At 41.7% G+C, this 27081-nt stretch overlaps 1 protein-coding gene across 10 annotated transcripts in view; it reads right to left on the bottom strand.

Moving 5' to 3' along the window:
* Window positions 1-311: 311 nt before the first annotated feature.
* rgs3a (regulator of G protein signaling 3a) overlaps window positions 312-27081 on the bottom strand; it is a 142598-nt gene continuing 115828 nt past the window's right edge. For 8 of the 10 annotated variants that reach the window (XM_051938281.1, XM_051938279.1, XM_051938280.1 and 5 more), the window contains 5 exons: window positions 15513-15583; window positions 5045-5146; window positions 3855-3916; window positions 2655-2821; window positions 312-2560 (listed from right to left, as the gene is read on the bottom strand). In XM_051938281.1, coding sequence (XP_051794241.1) covers window positions 2360-2560; window positions 2655-2821; window positions 3855-3916; window positions 5045-5146; window positions 15513-15583 — 603 coding nt within the window. In that variant the 3' untranslated portion in view covers window positions 312-2359. Of the gene's footprint in view, window positions 2561-2654; window positions 2822-3854; window positions 3917-5044; window positions 5147-5449; window positions 5769-9551; window positions 9700-15512; window positions 15584-27081 lie in introns of those variants that run through there. The other 2 variants (XM_022212007.2, XM_022212008.2) reach the window with 2 other exon arrangements.

The raw sequence follows: 27081 nt of genomic DNA, 5'->3' as shown, positions 1-27081 counted from the left end.
AACAGCCCATAAAGCACCCTTTTAAACTTCAAATGAGGCATTTGTGTAATAAGGAGCTAGTGGACCAGTTAGCCAGGCTAAATGTTGCCAGCCTTTATGCTAAGCTAATCTGATCATGTGCTGGTGCTAGCTTCATATTTAGCAGACATGAGAATGATGTTGGTCTTCTCATCTCTCTGCAAAAAAAAAAAAAAAAAAGCAAACGAGTGCATTTCCAAATATCTCGGTTGTGTGTAACTAATGTGTGGGAGCTCATCAGTCTCGGCATGTTTGTGTTCAATATGCAAGGACAAATCCCAAGACAAGACATCTTACTTCATCAGTTGGTTGGTTTATTTATCATTAGCAATGACACCAAATGTACTCTACTGTTTTCACTTGCTATCATAGGAGATGCATTTTGAATTGTAAACAGTGAAAATGATAAAATGCATTTCAGAAAACTCCTTACAAGCAGTGTATGACCTGGGAACAGAGCAGATTGTACCTGCTCCTGCACCTATTTCTTTTTGTTGTTTTTTTTAACAATACATGTCATCTTATAGTTTTGAGTCTCTCATATTTACATAGATACAGCTGGGTCCCACATTCATCACCAGCAGAGACCTATTGGCTTCTTGTTTTTTGTTTGTTTTTAATGTGTTATCACATAGTTTTCTTAAAGAATTATATTTACAACCATAACGCCCCAACCCCCGGCTGCCTGCTGCTAGGGGGGGTAACACACAGTTAGAATCACTTGCTTAAAATTCATTAAACTACTTATGCTTCTTGAAAGTTTTTACGTTTGTAAGTCAACCTTATAGCTCTAAGTATTTTTCTCTTATCAAATAAAGTTAATACAGAGCTCAAGCTGTTCTGCCTTCCCCGTTAAAAATCCAAAAAACAATTATCCAAATAAATGAACAAAACCAAACATAATAATAAAATAAGAAATTAAAAAAAAAAGAAAATATTGCACTTAAAGTTCAGGACAGCATTGGACCTGTTTGGTGGTTAAGAGGAAAGTGAGAGCTTTTAGCTGAGTGCTCTGGAGGACGTGAGGGTGTCTGTAGAAGCATCCACCAAGTTAATCTAAATAAATAGGCAAACCTTTGTACACATGAAGCATTTTCTCTTTTTCTCTGACTACGAAACGAGCAACCTCTTGTGTATTGCTCAGTAGAAACAAGGGAGTGCAGGTTGGAATCCTAACGCATTAAAAAAAAGTGTAGAAAAACAGAAAGAGCGGAGAAGAAAATAACCAAGCTTTAACCTGCCATAGCAATGTCCTGAGAATGCTTCCTCAATTAGTCCAGAATGAGCTACAATGTTAAAGGAAATTTTGGCTGCACGGAACACTTCTTTTTCTCTTTTTCTTCTTGAGTTTTCGTTCCTCGTTGTAAACAGTCTTAGGAGACAGGAAGCAAGTCGTCTTTTTTTCTTTTTTTTCCCATCTCTGGCTTCCAATGTGACTTTTCACGTCTTTTAATGTGACACACGCCTGTGTTCTGTCACAGCTCCAGTCCATCTGTTATTTGTACATTTATGTTCTTTGCCCATCTCTGTCTCCGTTCGTGTTCCCGTCGAACGCTCACAGTATCTTCCCACAGTCTGAATAAGGTGAAAGCCGTTTATAGAAGCTGTGCGTGGAAGCAGGGTTTAACAGATGCGTGCGAAAAAGAGCCAGAACGGTAGTTTTCATTCAGACATCATCTCGTTTTTTTTTTTTCCCTCCCCTCTTCCATCGCAAAGTTTGGAGTCTGATGAAAAACCACGAAGAAAAATGACTTTGTGTCGTACCAACAGCTTTGAAGTCGCTTCACAGAGAACGCGGTGGAGGAAAAAGGGGGGGGGGGGGTCTCAATAGAAATAAAGGAAAAAAGTGACAAAACAGTACCGGACTGTCTTCATGTCTGCAGGGTTTTTGATGCAACCCCTCTTTTTCTCCAGTACAACTGGACAAAAAAAACACAATAAATGTTTTTTTTCTTACAAGAGACTTAAACCACAAAAAAACTATAAAAACAGTGATCAGACAAGCGTCCAGCTCCTGCTCCAGCCCTTGCTCATGGGAATCTGTGTTATTGTTAGCATCATCCATCCATCCATTCACAAGTCCATCCATCCACTCATCCATCCACCTGGTAACTGTGTAAACTACATTCCTTTGCAGTGCCATAGCTTTGCCGCGTCCTCTCACACCATAACAATGAGAAATAATAGCGAACAGGATGAGAAGACACAAAAAAATGAAAAAGGCAAACAAAGAAGCTCACATCCCACCCACTCTATGTGTATTTTTCAAGTCTGCCCCTTTTTTTCCTTTCATCATCATCTTTCTCTTCTCCTCATATATATATATTTTTTGTTTCATCTCTTATGACGAAGATGAAGTCGAAGTGGAGCTGGGCTTTTTTTGGTTGATTAAGTCCAAGTAGAGTTCTGAGCGCAGGAAGCGAGGGTATGAGTCCTTCTCCATCAGCCCGTATATCCGCCTCTGTGCTAGGTCAAAGCAGGAGCGTGTCACATTCTGCAGGTTGTCCTTAGTGTGATCTCTGGTGTAGGAATCCAGGTTTACCTGCAGGGCAACAGGAGAAAATAAGTGAGTGCACAGCGTGGTTTTGAAGCAATTTTCTCTACTATCCGCATGAGTCACATCCACTCTCACTCACCTCTTTACAAGACTGGATGGCGATGTATTCTGCAAAGATTTTCTTGGCTTTGGAGGCCATCTTGGACTGCGACTTGATCTTCTTGTATTCCTCGCATGCTAGCCAGAATTCCAGATTCTCCTCGCTGAACTCTGTGCGCAGGAAAGCTCTGAACGCTGCCAGGCCATCTGAGGGAGGAGAAGAATAAACAAGAGGAGAGTTGACTAAAGTGCCATGGCAACCCTCACGGCTGAAGCGCTCCTTGGAGTTTCAGTGCCCAAAATAGCCCAGCGTGACGGGGCCTTTTGAGTCATGTGGTTGGAATAAAGTGAAAAAACACACCACAGCACATATTCAAGTCTTTTAAGTGACATCACCCCGCTGACTCTATAATTCCTTAATATTTAGCATGACAGTTATGCAGCCTCTTGTGCGCATGAATGAACAAAGAGATGACTGTTTGGGTGTAAAGAGGAAAAGACGCTAAGTCTGGCACTTTGGGCTTTTTGAGTTTCGGTCCAGTTAATGATTTGAGGAAGAAGGCATCCAGGGGAGAGAATAGCAGGAAGCCGTGTCCACCCACCGCTCCTGTCTGCACCTTTCCGTTCCCATGAATCACCCACGCTGATAAGCAGCGCCAAATGCGAGGCAGTCATCTCTTACCTCATTCTGGTAAGCAGGAGTGAGGTAAGACGTGGAGGAGAAGGAATAAGGAGAAGAGGGAGAATAAAGAGGCCAACCGAATGAGGAACAGATGCAGTGCTGGCTTCGCATCAGCTTTCTGTTCTGAGAAAGAATTGGGGCTGAAGTGTGGAAGATGAATTGTGGAAAACAGAAATAGTAACACACTTTGCAGGCAGCCTGTTTTAGTCACACTTCATCTTGCTGTGTAAATCATGGGGTCTGTCCGTTGGGATTAGGGAAACTTGCTGCAAGCTGTCCACACATATAAGCACTGTGTGTGTGTGTGTGTGTGTGTGTGTGTGTGTGTGTGTGTGTGTGTGTGTGTGTGTGTGTGTGTGATCCACATATCAGTACAAGCATATTTTCAGTGCTCACCACCCTCCCCCAACACCTCAAACATGCACTATTCACTATTCTCACCATTTACAACCACGTTGCACTGAATCAAACACAGAAATTGGATGATTTTTTTTTTTTAAATGTAAAGTCAAAAGAAAACAGAACAAAAATCACAAAAAGGACTGAAAAGTAACTTACATTTGTGTGCCAGCAGCTTGTCCAGTGAGTCCCCCCATTTCAGTGCCTCCTCTGGGGTGGGCCTGCAGATGAAAGCAGAGCGGTTCTTTAACAAGCCCATTTCAGCCAGGTTTCTCATTGTGTGACCCATCCGCAGGACTTGCTCTATGCTGGGAGGGTGAGCGGAAATGCTGTGGAGCCGGACGATTCCTCTGCGCTGCTTCCTTCCACTCTAGTCTGTTGCTGGTCTCTCTACCTTGTGAGTGGTTGCAACACTGTGAGCCATGAGTCTGTCTGCCTCACTAAGGTGTGGGGGGGGAGGCTCTTATAGGCCCACTCAATGCAATGTTAGAAGGCGGGAGGAGGAGGGGCTTAAGCCGGGCCAATCGGGATTCAGTGTGGGGTTTAGAGCCCTCCTACCCCTACTGGTGTCTGTCTGCCCCCTGCTGCCTCCCATCCTTTCTATACCCTGCAATGAAGTGTGGCTTTTGAAGCGGTGCCCGTCTCACACTCACTGCAATCCACACGAGAGGCCTGATATGACATAACCGGCTTTTTGTGATTCTGGGCAGCACTATTGACAATTTGAATATTTTGTTTTGCACCTTTTGATTTAGTTTCACGGTATAATCAAGCATCTATTGTGACAGATCACTGAAAATACACTTTATCTTGCATTTCTGTCTTTTAGATGACAGTTTATTTACATACAATGCTGTGTATAAGTAGACTAAACATGCTCTTGATAAAATACATCGCTAGATTTCCTGTTAACATATAAGGAAAACATCTCCACAACTGGTTGATATTTTTTAATATTAAGTAAATCAAACTGTATTGTGGTTAATTTTTCTTAAATCATTTTTTTATTAAAAGAAAGTATATGAAGGCTGCTCATATTACACACAACTTTGCCTTATTTCCTGTTATATTTAACGAGAATCTATTAATTTAAAGACTACATTTTATAGATATATATAAAAAGACGCTGCTTTCAAACATTGCTCTATCCCTCCCTCTGTCTTGCCATCTTCGTCACACATCCTCTCATTCATTTTATTAATGCCACACTGGAAGAACACTCCCATCTCTCCTACTGCCCACATGTCTGCCTTCCAGGACCAGGTCACCACCAGCTGTGGCAAGATCCAGAAAGCAGCCTCACTCACACCCACACACGCACACGCTGCTGTCAGGAAGTGGCCACTTACTTGACTGACTTCATAGATTTGTCTAACTTGCTGGCTGGGTTGCTTCCTGGGGATTCATTCCTCCTCCGCAGGAAAGCCAGCCGATTCTTCATGTCTTTGGCCCTGAGTGAAGGAAAGGTAGCGGAGGGAAAGAAAGAAGGAAAGAGAAAGGGAGAGAGGTTTATGAATAGAGATGGATGAGGGGGGGAAAGTTGGGGAGTAAAGATGAAAGAGAAAGTAGATTGAGAAGGAAGACAAAAAAAAGGAGATGGGAAGAAAGTTGAGTATCCAAGTCCAGAGTCCACATGAGAAACAATCCAAGGCATAGAGTCACCAATTAAGCTCTTCAGCGCTGTAAATCCAATCCACATAAAAATCAAACCAATAAATGCCAGAAAAGTTGAACATAAATTTCGTGTTGTGTACATTATAGTCTTCAGCTGGGTATGGTGGTAGGATGGGTTTAGAATTCTCCAAAAAGGCAGAAGTCAATCTCCTTTTCCTCGCGCCCCGTCAGTTGTCAATCTATTATCTCTGACAGTCTTTCCTCTAGATGTGTCCCTGGCAGGTTCCTCGGCAGGGACTAAGCGAATGTGGCAGAGAAGGAGGAGAGAGACTCAGTCCTCACTCCTCTGTTTCATCACGCCATTCTGCATGTGCCTAGAGGGGTTGCTGAGAGGGAGCTGACCCAGGGCAGAGGCAACAGGGCACAGTGACATCCTCACTCCTCTGCTGCTTCCCCTCCGGAAAGCAGCATCCCAAAATCCTCCTGACCACCCGCCTCACCTGTTTCACCTTTCTCCCACCACCCAACGCGCCCGCTCGCCCTGCTGCACATGCGCCACGTTGAATCTCAGATAGGGTAATACGCCGGCCCCCCTCGGTACCCATGGGCTCCGACAGAATCCTGCGCATTCCCATAATCCCATGGTGCGTGTCCTGGCTTTTCCCGACCTGGAGCACGTGCTGCCTCGTTGGGATGTGACCTCACTCAACACCCATTTCCTGAGTCCCTGCTTTTGATTTCCACTGTGGATTGAGTGGCCTGCTAATAATGCAGCGCAGCGTTATGCGCCGGCTGGCCCTAATCACTGCAAGCTGTCCCACTGCCAATCCACAGCCCCCAGGAGAGCATGTACACCCCAAATTAAGAAACAAGGCTTCCAGTTAGAGACGCTTATCACTCAAACATGGCAGGAGGGCACAGGAACACACAACTGCAGATTAGCATAGATATTCTACATGAACACGAATCCCTAATTGTGACAGAACACCACTGTACAACCGTTTCAAAGAACCCCCTCTACACCTGTGCCAACTCATGCCCACTTCACTCGGGCTTTCATGCCATCCGCAGGTGCTGGAAAACTCCGAGTCTTCACCCAGCGTTTGTGTGTGGGAGAGGGGATAATTTATGCATGCATAAAAAAGTGAGGTGGTCACACACAGCGTGGCAGCCGAAGCAAACAGAGAACACAGTCAGCTGTCGGTGTGAGTTTTTCCGAACGGCTGCAGCGTAGAAAAGGTAGAAACATGCCCATGCACATGACACATCCTGAGTGTGTCAGCTGTGGCAAGCAGCAGCTAAATAGCTCCTTTAAAATCAGGATGAGTGCCGCTTTGTAGGTGGATTGATTCGGGTGTGTTTGGGTTTAAGGGGGGGAAGGCTGGGCTGCAGAAAGGAACCATTTTGCGGAAGAATTAGTCAGATTCAGGAGAGAGAAAGTGCCACATGAGTTACTGAAAAACCTAATGAGAAAGTAAAAGCCTCTGGAGTGGCAAATAGAAAAAGCCACGTGAGAGCTATTTTTTTTTCTTCCCACAGGCCAGATAACGGATGAGAATTTCTTCAAGGGATATCTAAACATTGACACACCGTCAGCGGTGGAGAGATGACTCATCCATTGATTGAAATAACACAAGCGCCCCGCGTGAAACAAGCTCAAATCCAGATGCTGAAAAGAATGTAGGCCTCTGGTTCATGGAAACAACAGGGTGCAGTATCCCTGTGAACAACTCATGCTTGCAAGCCTGAAGGACGTTATTACCGAAATAAAACACTCTCTTGCCGTTAAATAAACTCATAACATCAGAGGAGGATTTATTAGATTGTTCTATTTTTAGGTCGGGCGCTCGAGGCAATTAAGATTCGAGCCGTGCATGTGTTAACTAAAAGAAAGCCTCTGTCTTATGAGGAACAGAAGTATTTTATAAGGGCTGGAAAATGTTTTCTTGGCCTGACAAAAGAAGCTTTATTATTTATGTCTGGCTTTATACAAGCTGAGCCCATGTGGGAATGATGTGACAATGATGTCATAACAACAGTCACTTTAAGGGAAATGGATGTTTCTCTCCTGCCACCATGTGGGTGTCATTGGATACTGCAAACACCAGTGGCTTACATCACCTCATAAATTAGAGGCACGGCAATTTTCAGAAACTCATCTACAACACCGACACTGTTATTGGAAACAAGTGATATGTATGTAGATAGCTGATTTACATCAATACACAGTGGAAAAGCTGACTGCAGTAACACTTCATTGTAGCGCTGGAGGTGTGAGGTCTCTCCCTGAGTTTCTCCCTGAATGGCAACGCAACTGCTGCAGCCACAAATGAAACTGCTTGCATGATTATTTGCTCAGTGGAAGCAGCCATTAAGTTAAACTTGAAGGGCCTAGACTCCTGCTTTCTCAGCGCTGGCAAAAGCAGAATATTACGCTTTTTGTTTCCAGCAGTGAAGGTTACAGTTAAGTCTCCAGATGCACAAAATCATCTACTCAGCTATAACCGAACACCTCAAAAACATTAAAACAGAAAGTAAAGTGAATGCAATGTGCAGTTATAGAGATTCCACACTCATCACGCCAACAAGATCTGCTATTCTTGACATAAAAAAAGCAAAATAAAGCACAACAACTTGTTTTTATGTATCATTGTGTGCAGTATCAGGAATCTCAACTCAAGACATTTAACCGTGACCCTCTATTTACTCTGTGCTTTTTGTACCTCTGCTCTTTATGTGCCAAAGCTCTTCTCGTAGCCTCACTTTGAGTACCAAGTTGCTTCTTCTTTACTCTTCGCTGAATCTCTCCGGTTGCTAACACCCCACCAGTCCTAATATCATAAGGTATGTATCACCCTCCATGCCTTTGCTTAACTTGATCCACCAGACTGACACATGCCCTGTCAAAGATTATCAAATTAGGATGATCTTAGATCTTACAAGCCCCACATTTCTGCTCCACTGCTCGACAAGCAGGCCGCACACGGCATGTCAAACGTCTGCTGCATGTTGTGTGCACACACCTGAGTCTCCGCTTGTGTCTGCACAAGAGGGAACACTTTATGTGCTTGAGTGAAGGAGCAAGAGGTCTTTCGCTCTGCAATTATCCGCAGGTTTCCATGCTCTTTTATTCCCTCTTTGCTTGGCTCACATTAGTCGCACTAATAGCACCCCACTGGCTATTCCTGGTGTTCTGAAAAGTAGGCCGCACTCCCAGGGAAAGGCTCTGCTAGCGCATGGGGAGAGCTGCAGACAGACATACTGCAGATCACAATGTACCACACAAGCACAAGCCAAATCCACTGGCCCACTTCATGCTGCTTTTCGGCTACACTACATGAGGCTTTGTTTCTCACAATGACAGGAGTTCTCCCTTTGTTAAGCCTGACCCGTGAGGTCTGGTGTGCAGCAACGCAGCCCCAAGGTGAGCAAGCCTCGCTTTCAGCCCCTCTACTGCTCCACTGACAGAAGGCTGTGTTCCTGTGAAGCAAATGCAGGACATGACACGCAAATAACACTGTGTCGGCGTGTGAGCCTGTTTGTGTATCTGCGTCTGTGCGACCATAATGGGTCAAGGGTTGTGTCAGCACGTGTTTGGGCAATATTAACACTTTTGAAGTTCAGTTTAAAAATACATCAGAACAAGACAAAACAGACAAAGCAGTTCTAAGTAGTGATGGATCCAAAAACAAAGCAGAGCAAAGCATATTCAACAACGCAATAAGCAAGAGAAGCACAAATTTTAAAAGTGCATCATAGCCTAGAGAAAGTCACTCTGCATTATTCCTAGAAGAACAATGAAAAAGGGAATTGTCCTCAATTTTGTCCATAAATATAACACTATTACATCCACAGTCTCCGTCAATCAAGACTAAAAAAAGAGCTCTATTTCTGAGCAAACTCACCTTCCTAGCCACAAAGACCACATGAGCAATCCTATTCCTGAAATCCAGGCTGCGTATAATAAGAAAAAGGGACAGCCTCAAGTTAGAAGTTAAAGCTGCTCCCTCCAAAATAGTTTCAGCACTTCAGCCTCAGGAGGGATTCTTCTCCCTCACTGCGACTGTCAAATGAGATCCACGTAGAGGTCAGATATCTCCTACCAACCTAAGAGAAGCGATTCCCGAGGGTCGTAAAGTAGCCCCTACCCACGCTTTTCTCACTCTCTCCCTTCTGACGTTTGACAACAGGAATTCAAACGGCAAATGAATCCACACACATCTTCCACTGCCTCGCTCTTACCTTTCCAGGTATTTCTCTGAGAAATCGACCATAGTGTGGAACATGGGTGCCAGCACGAACGCAGCATGTACTGCATGTAAGCGTTTGTTAAGAGTGCTGGCGGTCAAGGCCCTGGGGTTTGTTTGGCAATCACATTCCTCTAACCCCTGAGAGGCTCTGGTGGAGCTTTATATAGTCATGGGGGTCTGGCGAAGGCGGACTCTGGGCTCACCCAATCCACATGCAGTGTTTAGAGGACAGATTCCTTTTACGAGGGGTCTGGAAAGGCTAAGATGAGATAAAAGTTATTATTGTGAGCATCTTTTTTTTACTTGACTACTGTAATGGTCTGTCTGTGTAGATTATTCACGATTCATGTCATCGTAAGAGCTTCAGCGAAAAGCAACTGGACTGTTCTCGAAGGTTCATGAAGATGCTTTAGCTCTTACATGTTCTTCAAGTCTCTTGACTGAGGGGTGTGTCAAGAACCAAGAAAAAAAAGTCCAGTTGCTTTTTACTGAAGCTCCCATGATTCATCCAAGGTAACAAGGCGTCATATTATCACTTTTATAAATTCCCGGCACTGGGTCCTTGTTAGCATGAGGCTACAGTGGCTAAGGAATCTTTGTAGTTGGGCTGAAAACTGCAAGTATGAGAGTACGTCGAAAAGCCCTACCAGAAAACGTCTCAGGAAAATGACTGTTCTTGTATTATTTTTCAACATACTCCTTTTTAAAGTCAATGCATTAGGCCCACTGATGTTCAAGCTTCGATGTCTTGTCGCGAAAGAAGGTCACCTCTCGAGCCTACAGGTACTCCTCAGCTGCATGCATGACCTCATCATTACTCTGAAAATGGCGACCATGTGAGTAGGATTTCAGTTTTGGAAACAGATAGAAGTCAGATGGTGCAGGTCGGGTGAGTAAGGTGAATGGGCAATGGTTCAAAACCACATTTGGCTGCTTCTGCCACCTGAGCTGAGTGGATGGACGCATTGTCCAGGAGAAATAGCAGCTAGCTCGACAATCTCTTCTTATTTTTTTACGCTGATTCCTTCCAACATTCAAGCTTTTCTGGTGCTATATGGCTTTACAGTGCACAGTTATGCCTCAGAATGGGAGATATAAACCTTATTTTCATGTGTGGCTAAGGGCTTTTAGACAGACCCTCATACAATAGTGTAAAAAGTCTGGAAATATTAAATAACAGTTGAACTGCTGGTAGTGAAAGTTTTGACAAGGAAGAATGTGTGTAATCCCACAATGTTCTTAGAGCTCTCATAAAGCACACTATTGGCTGATAATATGTCATAAAAAATGTTCAGAATTGCGGTAGTGGTATCACTGACTGAAATTTGACACACTGCTACAAATCAAAATGATGCAATTATGACACAAGTATCTCCAGTACAACTCCCATCAGCCTCTCACAGTGCCTATAAACGTAGTTTCAGTCAAAGACAAGTGGATTTCCAAGAGACTTCATCACTTTAATGGACTGGAAGTTAATTTCTCAGCCATGTAAACCTCTATCAGACGTCCAAGGATTATATCAGGACATGAAAAAAAACCCAACCACAGCGTGGAAGATGGAGACTTTTCATCGCAGCAGTGCGTGTAGTGGTTCGCATAATCTCATCAATTATTCCATAACAGGGTCAGTGCACAGTGTGTCAACTGCACAATGAAAAATTACCTTGGCCAACTTTCATACCACAGAAAAGGGCACATAATCAGTACAGCACTGTCAAATGCACCTCCCTCCATCTACGAATGCTAGCAAGAACGTGTCTTCAGTATACACTTACAGTATGTATACTTCACATATGTCCAGTACAGAAACAGGAACACACAGATGGTCATTTGCGCTGTGTTTCTAATCAACACCTAGTAGAGCGATTTGTTTCGGTCCTCTCGTGCCCTCTCCATCTGTCTGTGTTTCCTCTCTTTTTGAACTGAAGTCGCCAATTCCAACCACTGAGTTATTAGTGATCCAATCTTCTGAGTATTTCCATGTTTGTTATGGTAGTAAATGCATCCAAAGTGAAAAAAGTTGAATCAAATATGTATCATTTTTACATAATTTGTTAAAAAGCTCACATTTCTTCCTATATCTTCATTTTTTTATCTATTCTATTGTAGTGCACTAATTGTTGAGCTGTAGGTTTGTGGCTTTATTGCTACTTGCCGGAAACCACCAGATGTAGAAAAAATGGAGTGCAGCCATGTAGGGATCCGTTGCTTGAGGAAGCAGAACACCTGGACTGACTAAACAAAAGGTGATAAAGGAAGGGGGACGAGGCGGAGATAATGTTGACAATCCCAGGAAAACAGCTGTGCTGGATGCAGAAAACTAAACACAGGAAGTGAAATGTGCATCAAGGAGAGGAGGCAAAGAGGGAAAGAGGTGAGAGAAAATGTGAGACGGTGTATAGAGAAAGCAAAAAGATAGATGCAAAGCAATGCCTAAGAAGCAGAAGATTTTACTTAAGTCTTATTTGCATCGAGGAAAACAATGACTTCACTATGCTAGTACTAGGGCGTTGACATTTACACAGATGGGCTATGACCACCCTTACCTAATATGCGGTTGGTCCTTTTAATGCAACACAAACAGCACTGACCGGCCAAAGCATGGACTGTACAAGACCTCTGAAGGTGCACTGTGGTATCTAGCACCAAGATGTTAGCTGCAGATACTTTAAGCCCTGTGAGCTGTGAGTTAGAGCCACTGTGGATCAGACTTCTTCCGGCACATCCCCCAACACCCTGTCTCCTCGGACCGCTGCTGAATGGGAGATGTTCCAACCCAGCCTTCTGACCCATTTCTCCTTTTTGAAATGACTGTATTTCACTTCTCTCTGAAAGCAAAACAAAAACTGCACTTGCACCCTTTAAAAGTACTCTATAGTGTACGTATACGGTACAAAGGTACCAGTGTTTTTCCAGATATGACGAGAATACAATGTGCAAAAACCTCATTATAGCTGAGAAGAATAGAAATCAGATCTACAGCTACAACCGCTTACACCTAGATAGTCCAAAAATCACAAAACCAAGAGCCAGAGACTACATTCTTTAAGCTATAAATGGCTACATCTCAGCATGATTTGGCTCTGTCAGATATACTGCTTTTTCTATACACAGATGTACATCTAGTTGCTCCAGCAGCTCTCTATACATTACACTGTATATCAGTAACCTACATCTAGAGGAAATAATTTAATTTCCTTCGTCCTCAGTTATATAGGAAAAGCCTGAGATTCCAGTCTATAGCGCCAACATATTGCCTTTGTATTCTTCCGAGTGTGACAGAAAGATATTGTGTTGAGAGCATGTTTATTTGCGTAGCTTATTATGAATGAGCACATACTGCCCCTGCGACCGGTTTATAGCGTGGTATAATGAAAAAAGGCTGGAAATGGGTGAAAAAAGACTGAACAATGAAAAAAGCTGCATGAGTGACAACAGACTTGTGACATTAGGGATTTAATGGAAAAGAGAAATGTAAATATAAGAGCTCAGTGTGTAAATATGTAGAGTTTCCATCATGCTAGGAAAGCTCTTGAGTCACTCTTTTTAAATTGACTAATGATGACAGATGAGAGTTGCATCAGACAATTTATCAACAAAAGGCAAACAATTTCTGTCATGAAGCCTTGATCGGTGTCACAGCTACAGTACAGATGCTCTTGTGCAGCCAATAACACATAGGGACCAGTATAAGCTAATGGTTCTTACACTTGTCAAGGTAATCAGATATTCACTATAGACTGTATATATAGTGGACGTAGCATCTGGCTCCAGAATTGAAGCCAACCCGGAAATGTCAAAAACTTGCAATATCACGCCGTCCGCTAGGGTTGGCTCCAAAAAGCTTTTTCTCCATACACCCCAATTCATTTTTGGAAAAAAATAAAATTTGATAGACTGATTTTCTACAGCTCAGGATTTTTTTCCCGTTAGTTTTCATGGTCAAAATGAGAGATCAGACAGCCGATCTTAAAATAAATCAATACTGAATTTTAAATAAATCGTTAAAGTTGGCGGAGCCAGGGGGCGTGGCTATACTTGATAGACAGCAACACAAGCCTCTGCGGTAAAATGTGGGCGGGATAAGAGAGTCCTCAGCCAATCCTGCCCCTAGTTGCTCTCCGGTCCAGCCTGTTTGATGACACTTTTTACGTCACTGGCTCCAAAAAATCCAAAACGGCGACCAGGAAGTAGCAAAATCCAGGCTTCGTTTTCTCGGCGTTGAAACCAACGGGTGACGTCACGGTTAGTTCACGCCTGATATTCACATAAAAAAATAAAAAATAATCTACATCTAGAATCAGGGCACAATAAAAATGTGTCTGCATCACATTTTCAATGATATTCAAAACATATATAAGTAGCTTGTGTGACAATATTCAAGTCTGAAACTATATTTTTTGTAGATATTAAGTCCCACCTCACATGTGTCACAGTAAACACAAGTCTGATTTGCATTACAGTGTGCTATTCTATTGCATCTCATTACACAAAAATTTCCATCCTCCAGGTGAAGAGAGCGATGTGTACTAGCAGATGAGCTAACCTGATAAGGAATGTGTGTTTAGTCACTGCTATCAAGCAAATCAATGTTTGCGAGGCCTGACCTGTGACATTCTATGTACAAGTGGAGCTGCTGTGCCTACTGGAAGGCACACATTACCAAGTCATCACTGTTTGTTCTGTGTACCAAGTTAGTCACATTAAATCAAACACTTCAGTTTTTCTTGAAAATGCAATGAGAATGATTGAACTCAATCAATCCTGTTTGGTGTCGCTAAATTAAAGCAGTTTTTTTGCACATCTGTGTCCAAAAGTGACAGCAAATCAATCACCGATTTGGAAGTCTAAGTAATATTATGACTTTAAAATGAAAGAAATAAGCTTAACTCTATAGTTTAATCTGTATTCCTGTTTGATTAAAGAAAATAAAGTTCACAACAGCTGACAAAAAAGGCAGCATACTCCCGACTCTTTAAAAAAAACTTGTGGAATTTTAATCACTTAATCTGCTGTTTAACTAAACAGCACAAAAACCAGTCAGAGCAGGAGAATGTGGCGCTATCAGGCCCAAGGACAGCCACTGTTTTATTGCCCACAATGCAAGAAATGTTCTTTCATCTTGACGGAGAGGAGAGTGAGCAGCTGATGAATCAGTGAGGCGTCGAGACACACATCAGTCACACACAAATACACTCGAGCAAACACTCGCAGAGCTTCCTTCTCGCCACAATGAGGAGGTGAAACACACATATGGTAACGGCACACCTCAGCGCCACACACATCATTTACTGCTTAATTAACAAGCTGATGACCAGTATTAGATGATTCATTTTAACTTATACTGTCACATTAAGTCTGTAAAACGCTCGTGTATTAAAAAGTAAGATTAATTGGCCACGTCTACAGTCAAAAATAACATGTAAAATCTGCCCATACGTCTCTACGTTCAATTTAAAAAGGAGATGCTCATGCTAGTGCGGATATGTCCTAACTGCCCATTAATCCAATCACACCCGTGTTAACACGTTGTCACTTTCCGTCCTGATGTCTCAATCAGCCCCCACTGAGCTGCAATAAAAACACGTCATTATTATTCACCATTTGTTGGGACGCAAGAAAATCAGCTTGCAACAATGGATGTTAAATCGGAGTGTGAAATTGTTACCATTTTGCAGAATACACACTGCTGATTAAATTAGCATGAAAATGACTGACTGATCACTGAACACGGCTTGTCGGAACTATGTAAGACTTGTCACTTACTGTCATCCTCATTCCTCCTCTTCCTGAAGTCTTGTCTAAAATCTAAACCTCACTGGATCACTGGTTAAAATCCACATTTGAGGACAATAACAAGTCATTTTTTGCTTAAAGCTTTTGAAATACAAGACAGTGAAAGTGAAATTGAGAAGGCGAACCCAGATTGATTTGTCACTTGAGTACTTACAGGTTCTTGGATTTCTTCTTCTTCGTCCCTTCGGGGCCGACCTCGCAGCTACAGGGGGATCCGGAGCTCAGCTGAGGGGAGAGGAAGGAGAGGACACACTGCATCATCCACCCTCCACACAGAAAGAGGGCCCTGTAGCCACATGCAGGTTTCTGTAGCTAACTTTGACAACTTCCAACAGCAGTCTAGATGGCCTGTAGGCTATACTGAGTCCTTGGTGGGCTACATAGAGACTAGTCCAGTCTGTAACACACAAAGCCAGCCACCAAAATGATTAATCCAAAACAGCAGTCCGCACTGTAAATCCCACAAAGCTCTCTGAGGTGTTTGTCCGTGTCTTGCTCAGGAAAAACTGAGTGTGTAGGCAGCGGATGGTGATTGTAAACGGTGTGTCTGGGCACAACAAAGTAAGAAGAGTCTGTGAAGAAGAGAGTGTGAAAGACTACAGCTGTTGTTTCTGTTGGCCTCCAACTGTGCCCTCGGATTGAAGTGTTGAGCCAAGAACCCCGGTTTCACGTTACACTTTTTTTGCCAACCCACCATTTCGATTGGTTAAGAGGGAAAAAAGGAAGTTGCTTCAGGGTGGGGATGGGGTCAATCTCCACTAATCTGATGGCCTGAAGCTGCCCCATTGTATGTGTGTGTGTGCGAAGCTCTGAATAATGAGCCATTGTATTACGGCAACACACAGTTGAATCCGAGCGAGATACTGGACACAGCTGCTAGCACATGGTGTGTGTTTTCTGGCTTCGTGGGAGACGATTTGAGTTTCAACCTTGAGAGTGAGGACACTATTTGCAAAGGGAGGACGTCGTTTTGGCCGGCCTTCATTTCTTCAAGGTGTTTATGTGGGGTTGAAGTGACCAAAAGCACTCTGTGGGCTCTAAAGCTGGCTGTAAAGTTTGTACTCTCCTTGTACAGGGAGAACAGCAGCTTGAGCTCAGTCATTTGAAGTGAATTCCTCAAACAGTGCAGTAAGATAGCTACACATGTTAAGTACTATCTTACTTATTATTCCATTGTAACTGAATGACTTCAAGCTGACCACAGCTGCTGTTTTCCATCAGTTGAGGCAGTTACACACTCTTAATAGTCACATATTGAGTGACAAGATATATTGTAAGACGAGTACTCTTAATAATTAAATGTGCAGATGGGAATCTCCCAAAACTACCTTCTAAGGTTAAAAAATTGAGTGCAGGATTCAGCTACTCAAACACTAGTTGCAAAGGCTAGATGCTTAAAATGCATTTCTTCAATAAGCGTATACTGAAGTGTATGTGAGATTGCTCTGTCCAGCTGTGTGTGCATTTTGCAGGAATGGCCACATTGTCTTTGTGGTGCTATTGTTGTATTCAAACAATAATGCTGCGCCTCATGGGCAAACATTTCCTGCATTATGCATCCATCCATGTGGAGCCACCCGACATGCACCAGCTGCCGAAACTAATATCCTGTTGTGCATTTGCATTGTTGTCGAACCTGTTCATTATATCACATGTAATGAGATATTTAAGTGAAAGACACCTGCAAAGGCGACCAAAAAAGGGAATTACTTCTTCATTAATTTGTAGAGGTAAGAATAGAGTGTTCACTGTTTCCATGATTGTTCTTCCCTTCATGAAGCTGACAGACATTTTTCACACATCGTAGCTGCTTACAGTAGCTCCTATTGGCTAAAGACAACAGAAGTGTGATTCTCAGTGCCACCAAGTTTCATTCTGTACTAAAATTACGTTGATTCACCTGAGGTTGAGTCACAGATCTATCTCTTTTAGACATGAATACAGTTATTTTGTACCTCGGGTATTTCACCAAAGTCGTACATATTACTCTAAAATTGTTCCGATATCTGTGTTTGGGCAGTTTTTTAAACGTCTCCTCAGGTTTTTGTCATCAGAACAGCACTGAAACTACTCATGCCAGGGTTGTAAATTAGACCATGTTGCAGACAGTAAGGGCAACTACAATGTGGCCCTTTAACCTCTTTTGATATCACAGACTTTAGCTCGTTCAGCCACTTTGAATGATAACAGCTTGATTATCTTGTCGTTTCTAGTGCATGTGAATAGATTTGCCCCCTCAGAGCCCTGATTGGGGAAAGCGACTCTCTGCTACATTCTTTTCTTTCATAACTCCTCTCTCCAACGGAGATTGAGGTTGTCATTGAAGGAAGTGTACACTGATGCACTCCAAGCCTTTGGACCGAATTCACAGTTGAGTGTGAAAGGTGAGTGAGTGTGTGTTATGTAGGAGCTGCCTAAAAATAAGTGCCAGCTAAAAGCAGAAACAAAATACACTTAGAGCTGCTGTTTGATGGGAACAAAGGCCTGTCAAACTGTCCGCTGTGTGCGGATGTGGAAAGAAGATTGCCTTCCCTGTGTGTTTGCATGACTTTAAAACGACTCAGTATATAGTGTGTGTAAGCCAACTTTGTACATCTAATGCATGTTTGTCAAAAGGATGTCTTGTTTTATTCAGAAGATATTTACATATATAAAATGTGAAAATAATGGTAATGAGGACATTAGAACAACGTTATTTTTGGTTCACAAAATGGCGTTGCTGTGTGAAATGTCTCACACTAATTTAAATCAGTCACCAGTGACATCTGTGATAACCAAATCTAAAATATCTAATACTATACGATCATGACAGTCAGCCTTTTATATTTATATATGTAGTATTGTGCAGCAATAGAGATGAACAGAGATTCAACTATGATTTTCATGAGAGACATCAATATTTAATCATTAATCTCGTAGGAAACAGCACAACAGGCGAGTCTTCGTCCCTATGAAGCTGTCAGTCGGGCTTTCCCTGGAAACTACTGAAAACAACTGAAAAAAAGACGCAGATTTGACCTTTTTCAGAGACACTTGTCCTGATGTCAGGTCAGCCTCTGTTCAAGGAGCTGCATGCATGTACACACTACATGCTTATTCACACTGGACTGCTATGTTCCAGCTGAAGAACATTCACATGGATGCACACACAAGGAACTACGTACGTATGCGCGGTTTCTTGCTGCAACTGGAACTCTCCATACAACTGTATGCAAACAGCTTGAACAAATCTACACCTATTCCTGAACACATCTGCAGATGGCATTCAATCTGGAGCAGTAAAAAAAAGGCTACGGCTAAAGATAGACCATAAAGTAAATTATCTTCTGAGACCTGAAAGACCTAAAGTTAGAGGGCTTTTACTCTTCACCTCTGTGCACTTGCTGCCAAACCTCCTGTCTGCTCCTGATAGCAGAACCACAAATCAAGATGCATGACTGCATCTTGTCAGTGGAAAGTCTGTTAAAAGGGAGGAGTGCCTTTTAAGTATAACACCATAATTTCATACAGACTAAAAATGGCCTTCCAGCTTCCTTTTAATTTCCATTTATGAGGGTGAGCGTGCAATCTACAGGAACACAGTGATTAAATTCAACCTGAGAGGGGTCATTATGGGCTTCAACAAATCACCACCTGCCAGCCTGAACACTAGCTTCTAATAGGAAATAGTTTTAGGGCACGAGGGGATAGATACATTACCTTTGCTATAAATGAACCACACTCAAACACTTCCATAAGGGCATTGAGCTGCTGACCTAATCCCACAGTGAAATGTATTATTACAGAATTAGTCCAATTGTAAAACCTTACCGACTTCTAAACCTGAAGTTTCTGTCCAACCTGCTCACCCATGAGAACTGCAGTTGTACTGTAATTCTGCTTGTGTGTGCCATCTACAGGCAAGGAGAGTTACTGGATCTGCATCTTTTAGAAGCGGGCTACCGGCAGAAAGAAAGTGTATTAACTGTACTTTTTGTATTCTTTAGCTACTTATTTAAGCTACGCTTGTTAGTGAAATCCTCAAATATTGCCTTAAGTTTTCATATTAAGCTTCTGAACCCCATAGCTCACTGACAGGTTTGAAAGGTATGTTATCTTTGAAAAAAAAATCACAGAAATGACACAATTCATCAGTCAAAATCTAAAAGAATTGTTGTTGTTTTTAAACTTAATGAAGGTCCCTGAACTACTCATCTGTGATGTGTCGTTCCAGTGGAAAACGTAACCAAACCTAAGCTTAAAATCATGATAGTTCATCAAAATCACTTTATTCTATATGTCTCACTTAAAAATTCTCCAAATAAATTGCTTGCTCACAACAGATTCTCTAGGAAACTACAAAAAACAGCACTCATCAGTGCAAACTGGAAGTCGTTAGTGATTTTTAGGGTGTTTTACTGAACTGGGTTGAACTGTAGACTGTGTTTACAAAAACAGATAGGAGACAAGAATGATGCAAATTAAAAATGTAAGGAGTAAAATATGTATAGTATGTGGAATTAACATTTTGGTAACACCTGTGGGTCCTTGTTGTACTTGTTGGTTCCATTTCCTTTTCAATTTTTGAGAGATAAATAGGGAACAATTATGAAACTTAGTTTTTGCTTTATAATTTATGGCTTTGCACACAAAATATTTTTGAGTTTGCTCTACATCGAGCCATGGTTGTGTTGTTTCCATAGAGGCTCAGGACTTTACAATGTAGTGAAAAATGAGTTCACAGTTAATAACTAGAAAAGAGAGGGCAGACCTCCGCCAAGGATAGAGAGGAAAACAGGAAACCCATGCAGTAAAGGATCATGAGCTGGAATCAAACCTGCATCTCTGTCACAGTTCTGCTTACAAATCACTTTCTTAACCAGTTGAGCTACCTGAACACCTTGCTCCAATTTGTTGGACGACATACTAACCTATGATGTTTTTGTCATACTTTGGACCACATACTGAAACATACTAAAAAATTCAAAGTGATCCAGAATCCAGGATCCTTTCCGGATTGCCACCAAAATTAAATCAGCTCTTCCTCTTACCATAGTCTACATCCCCTCAAAATTTCATGTGAATCTGCCCAGGCATTTTTGAGTTCTCTTGCTAACAGACAGACGGACAGACGGACACACAAACGCTGGGTGTCACATAACCTCCTTGGCGGAGGTAAAAATGTGAAACTGCTTTAAGTTCAGAGGCTTAAAGTACAAGATTCTAAGAATATAACAGCTTTGCAAGTTCATACTAAAGTTTCTCTTTTTCTCTGTGTTGTTTCTGGCAGCCAGACCCCAGACTGGCCCCCCACACAAAGGACACACTACACAATCTACTTGACTGCCTGGCCATGGTCAGCGGAGCATAAAAAGTCTTTTCTAAAAATAACCTCAGTGTGTGTGTGTTTGTGTGTGCGTGCTCATGCACTGCTCACATGCCTCACTGAAGACAGTAAGAGAACACAGGATTTGCCAAAGATCACACAACGATACAGGCCCCCGAGGCATTGGATGCAGATGTTGACACACTGTTAAAGGTTGTGCGATGGTTTCACAGATACACAAATACAGGTTTAACAGGCTACATGTGTGTGCCACATGTGCCTTTGGAGGCCGTTCTGTGTCATATATATGCATGCACGTGTGAAAGAAATCATATGGGCAAACACATCTCTGATGGTGCTAAAGTAAGTTCAAAACATCCATGGAAACACACATGGACGTCACATGTATGCTGAGCCAAAATCAACAGAGAAACAGTGGGTGTTTGTGTGTTTGTGAAATCCAGGCCAAACTAGGCTGCTATTCTCTGATAAGACAGTGCAAAACTATCTGTCTCCATTTCAACAAACTGGACATTCTTGAGCACTGCTGCACTAATAAGCACATTGTAAGACCAATATTCTAAACACAGCTCAGAAACATTCCTGACCCAGTCAACCCAGACTCCAAATCCTCCACCAACCTAAAACCCTGGAGGTGAATAAATGAATCTTGCTCTTTGTGTATTTAAACTTCTTCTCACCAGTTCAACCCCTGCTGCTTTTCTTCATCAGGCCTCCCTTGGGCTGCTTCCTTCCTTTTCAATCCCCTGTTTCTTCGTTTACTTGAAAACAAATTGACAAGCTGGCGTCTGAACAATGTTATGGGGACCCAGACAATCTCTCATTCCATTTAGTTAAGCCTTAGATTGGTGCTACGTGTTAGAGCCCAGTTTCCTGGCATTGTGTGGCTCTACTACTGTGTGTTTGTGTCACACTCCAATCAGACCGACATAATGACGTCTTCCAACCTGTCGTCACGACCCTGCTCACGACTTGGATTTAAAGCAGCTCTGATGCACGTCAGCTTTAATATAAACTGTTTTTAACAGCCACTAGTGGCATAACGCACAACTACTGAAACAGGACAGTCGTAACAGTCAGCAATAAACTCTGTACATCCCAGTCTCAAAAGATATTTAACATACAATGACTGTACAATGCCAGCTGCATTTACTTTTCACAATGTGATAAGAACTGATGCAGAGTTTTCCCACTCTGCCGTCACGTTGAACTCCCAGTCTTAATATTGTAGTTACATCTTTTAACGCACTGCTCCAAAGAAATCTTCCAAGAATTAATGTGGCTAATGGGATTAAATGTGCTTGTGATCATTTCAACTTTAGTGAAAGTAATATCTGTGAGAAGACAAACATTTGTTGGCTTTGTGTCTTTCTACCAAGAAAAAAAAGGAACAATTATGCAGTGCAGACTTGAACCAGGTCATGTGTTTTCATGGATCTGAAAGGTAAAAAGTGCACAAATAGAAAAGGACATTTTTCACATGATTCTGAATCATGTACTTAATGAATGTGCAAATTTTAGTTTGGATTGCATGTGCCATTTGGTAGAAAACAACGCTTATACTGTGCGGGGTTGTTAAACAATCTCTTTCTCTGTTCATATGAAGTCACAAGAATAACATAAAACATACATGCAAATATACTGTAATATACATAAAATCCCTCCTCCTTTCCTGCCTCTTCCTCCTTACCTAGAATGACTATGAGTTCATTATAAACCCCTTCTCTTTTCACTGCATTAATCGGACAAGATGCATGAAGCAGACAACAGCAGGCACATGATGAGACATGAATCAGTCAGCTACCCCTCACTGTTTAGTGTATGGAGCACATGTAAGAACTAATTAAGCTGCAGAATACAACACAGCAGACTGCTAACTCCTTGTAGGCCTCACAGTGTTTTCCAGCAGATGAGATCACCCTGAACAGTGTTTCATCAACTTTCCTCAAGTAGGAAATTACTCAGGAAAACAGAAAGGAAAATGTCAAGGACTAAGGACTGCACAGCTGTCCTAAAGTGTTGTGCATTCCAATTAAAGGGACAACAGGAAGTTTGCTTGTTGCAGCTACGTTTGGACAATGGTTCCATTTTCCAAACGTCACCGAGAAAAGTTCCTCCATTTATTTAACAGCATACAGACACAAGAACACTACAGCAGGGATGATTTTTGGACATCCATCCATCCATCCATCCATCCATTCATCCATCCCTAAAGCACTTTCTCAGTTTTCCGAATGTTCAAACAGACATTACAAGGTATAATTCACACACTTTTATGGTTAGGAGCACTTAGTCACTCCAAAATGAGACCTCGTAGAACTTTTAAAAGCAAAGAAAACTCTCAAATTCTCTTCTGAAGTATTCTTTAGGCCTAGTTTTAACTTCCCAAGAGTGATTCTGTGATCTTGTTAAATAAAACCCCTGTGGAAAAGTTATCGCAAAAATTCAGAAAACACATGGTTCCAGATCTGAGGGATCTTACTGCAACTCTATCTTCAATCTGGCCAACAACAGGCCTATTTTTACTATACTTGCAACAGTTTTTGATTCCACTCAGCTGCTTCCATGTTGAAATGTAATAGCAGCCCATTTGCATAACTTGTATTTGTAACCCAAGGAAATAACTGGACACAGCTTGGTTCTTTGATGATAATCTTGGCCATTTCTTGCCCTTAAAAGTGTCTGCACTTTCTCGAAGATCTCTGCCAGAGAGCTGAAAGAAAAGTAGTGAAGGGAGACAAAAAACAGAAGACTGTGCTCTCGCTCCAAGGGGTAATGAAGAAACAATGGAGCCTTTATAGAAGCCAGAATATCCAAAAATATATGGAGAAAAAGATTAAATAAAGGCACCAACTGATATTCAACAAAGAAACATGGGAGAAAGACAATAAAAGCACATTTTGAACTCAATGGGGGAGCATTATCAAGCAATCTAATCCACATATGAAGCTGATGTCGACTGAAGTTTTCACAAGACCTCACAGAATATATTCATAAAGACGATACTTTCAGTGCTTCTATCAGTCAAACATTTTTATTCCCACAGCTCTTTTGTTGTTTTATACCCGAGCCTTGAGAAAACATTCCTGCTGTGTTTTGCCTCCCATCATTTTCTTTCATGTGTAATTACATAACTGCTTAAATGTCATGTTTTTTTTTTAATCTTTTCATTGTTTCAGCTCATGTCACAGGAAATATTTTTCCAACTTCTTGTGCAAAGAGAAAAAAAGAGGAAATTTGGGGGTAAAATAAACTTGTGGTTTCAGCCGTAGGCATTCGATTGCGTATGTGTGTGTTTGTCTGTGTAGACTTGTATAATTGGATGGCAGATGCTAACACACACTCTCTCACACACTAACACACCCCTCCAGTACAATGGGCCAGCCACAATATTCGGCAATATCTGAAAATAAACCCAGTGACCTACGGACAGGATACTGACTCATTCCTACTCGAGCTACATAATACAAGCATTTACAATAGGTGTATTGTGTGCACTTTTCTGTGTGTGTGTGTGAGGAGATGTGGTTTTTAATACAGAAACAGAGAGAGCACAGTACCTATCTATGTGTGTGTGCTTGAACTGACTCTCCCCTGCCTCCTGTTATTCAGCACCTCTCAGGAGATGGCTGCTTCCTGCATAAGTACTTCCCATGTCACAGGATGTTAATGAACAATGCCGCTACGACGTCACTTCTCTGAACGCCCCTGAAAAGCTGCGTGGTTACCCGGGAACTGGTGCTATCCATTAAAATGTGATTGGCATTTTCTGACCACCGGATGACCTTTCTGCTTGGAATGTTAAATGGCTGCAGCCTCATAATTCTTTCCAAAGCTGGCAGTTATGCACAGATCGGCCATCAGGAAAACCAGCGGGCCAATAACTCCCATTTGGATGCAGCCACACTGGGGCAGAACCATGAATATATATTTGTTATTATGCTGCATTGGTTATGTAGGTTAGGTGGCCTCGGCTTTTGAATTCTGAACTCAAACCTGAGATCTGCTGCAGACACTCTGACTAAATCCACATCAATCCATCTAAATTTTATTGGGCTGTTTTCATGTTGAAACTACTAGCTGTTTGCAGGCCATTTTCATCCCCACAGCGAATAAAAGAAAACCAGCTACAGCTATAGAAGGCGAAACTGCACATCACATGCAACAGCTTCTGGTATGAAATGGAACAGATGGAGTTTAGGGGACTAAACCAGCTTTATAGATATGATGTAGTCTAAAAAATCCAATACTTTACCATGTGATCAGCTATATATTAACATTGAAAATGAGTAACGATAGAAAATGTTCGAGATGACAGAAAGTTATATTCTAGGGATGCCACTAAGGCATACGTTTTTTTTAGTAATTAATCCACTGACTATTCTACAGATAAGTCCAAATGATTAATTTATGTCTAAAACAGCAAAACAAATAACCATTTGAGTTCTTTTTATTTTGACAAACTGTATGTTCATGGTGTTCTTTGGCCCAAGTCAACTGGGATAGACTCCAGCCTCACCAGGATCTTCATGAGAATAAGGTGGTATATAAATGATGGATGGATACTATTGTATACTGCAGCACAATATGAAATGTAAACAAACATAATAACACACAATAAAGTACTGTAGAGCTAAACTGCAAGTTCCACCATGAGAAAGAAAGAAAAGGACTTATTATTTAAGTCTGTGCTAAAGAAATTCCTGTTTTTAATAAAGCTTTGAACAAAAGGAATACGTTGGGTCTATATATGTAAACAACGGAGCAGGCAAAGTAGATTCTTTTTCTCTGTATTTTATAATCCTTATGTGACTTTAACTCATGTATGGTGAGTTTGTCAGACAATGCTGTCGTGATATAATCCGGATTTTAGCGGGTGCAAAGCAGCAGCTTGAAAGTGACTTGACGTGTAGCCTTAATACGCTGTATTTCAGTCACTATTTCATTCTTGTTCCCTCGTCTGAGAACAAAATGAGATAAGTATATAAATGAGAACAGTTTTTTATTAATCCAGCTATAGTAAAATACATTATATGTGAGCACAGAGAACAGGAGAGATGATGTAAAGTGTCTCCCTTGTGTTTTCTCTCCGCCATGGTATCCCACCTAAACTCTGCATGGCGTACAAACAACCTTTTGTTCCGTGATAATTTGAAGTTCTCTCATTCTTTTTTGGACCTTTGGAAATGTAGAAACTGAACCGCCAGTGTTTAAGACTGTAGGGCACAGTCTGCACCTGACCAATGACTGAGGTCAAAAATGATTACATAGTAAACTAATACTGAATAAAAACAGTTCTTAGGATGATCTGAAGTAAAAACAAACCACAAAAAACCCCACATGCATCAGTTAAGAATGTGGATGTTGACGCATTTTGAACATCAACGTCATTGATTATGCTGACTAATTGTAGTAGTAACTTTACTGCCACACAGCCTCTGAACATCACTGAGGAGTTTAATGTCATTGTTTAACAAAGGCTAGATTCCACACACACACACTGACTGGATTAAACTTTTATGCACCCAAGAGACCAGTTTGAAAAAGCTCAGTATTTGGATGAGCAAACTGCCAGCTTCTGGCAGCGACTGAAATAGAGATAAAAAGATGTGTTTACAAATTTAATCAGCTTAATGGTGTCACACTCCGAGCCTTTCTTGTTGGCAAGCACTCTCAAAAGGCAATTAGCACGGATAATGGCTTTGTCATCTAATATTAATGACTCTTGCTTGCTGAAAGTTGGTATTTCTGGATATCAAATGCGCGTCAGGTGCATAAAAACATCTAAGGGTGTGCATCATTACACCTCTGTTTCTCATGTAATGGGTTTAATAGCCAAGAACATAGCACCGGTTTAAACTAATCAGCCACAGTTTTAAAACCACTGACAGGTGAATAACATTGATCATCTTGTTGTAATGCAAAGTTCTGCTGGGAAACATCAGGTGCTGGTATTTCTGTGGATGCTACAGTGACATGTACCACCGACCTAAACATAGCTGCAGACTAAGCATAGTCACATCCCTGCTGGTGTTCATGCAGACCTTGTATGGGCAAACATAAGCACAATGGCTTTAATTGTTCCTTGGTTCATGGCTAAAATTAAAAAATAAAGTTGTAGTAAGTAGCAGTTTGGAAAAAATGCCATTTGAAAATACACAGTAAAATAAACATCTGGTGCAGATGCTTCCAACACACAAAGATCAGCAGTGTGGCTTCACCCAGGATTCCAACTGTGCTTCCTATTTATAGTAACTCACCTGAACTGGGCAACGTGACCTGGAATCTTTGGTCATGGGTTACAATGCCAGAAAACAAGGTCAGGTGGCGGTGCAGAAGTCTGGTTTCCTCTTAGACCACTTGAATTATAATGTGTTGAAAGGCTAGTATGGAAATA

This window comes from Acanthochromis polyacanthus, chromosome 18, assembly GCF_021347895.1.
Source record: "Acanthochromis polyacanthus isolate Apoly-LR-REF ecotype Palm Island chromosome 18, KAUST_Apoly_ChrSc, whole genome shotgun sequence".
Taxonomy (NCBI): domain Eukaryota; kingdom Metazoa; phylum Chordata; class Actinopteri; family Pomacentridae; genus Acanthochromis; species Acanthochromis polyacanthus.
The sequence above is the reverse complement of the archived record's forward strand: the minus strand, read 5'-3'. Positions and strand labels throughout refer to the sequence as shown.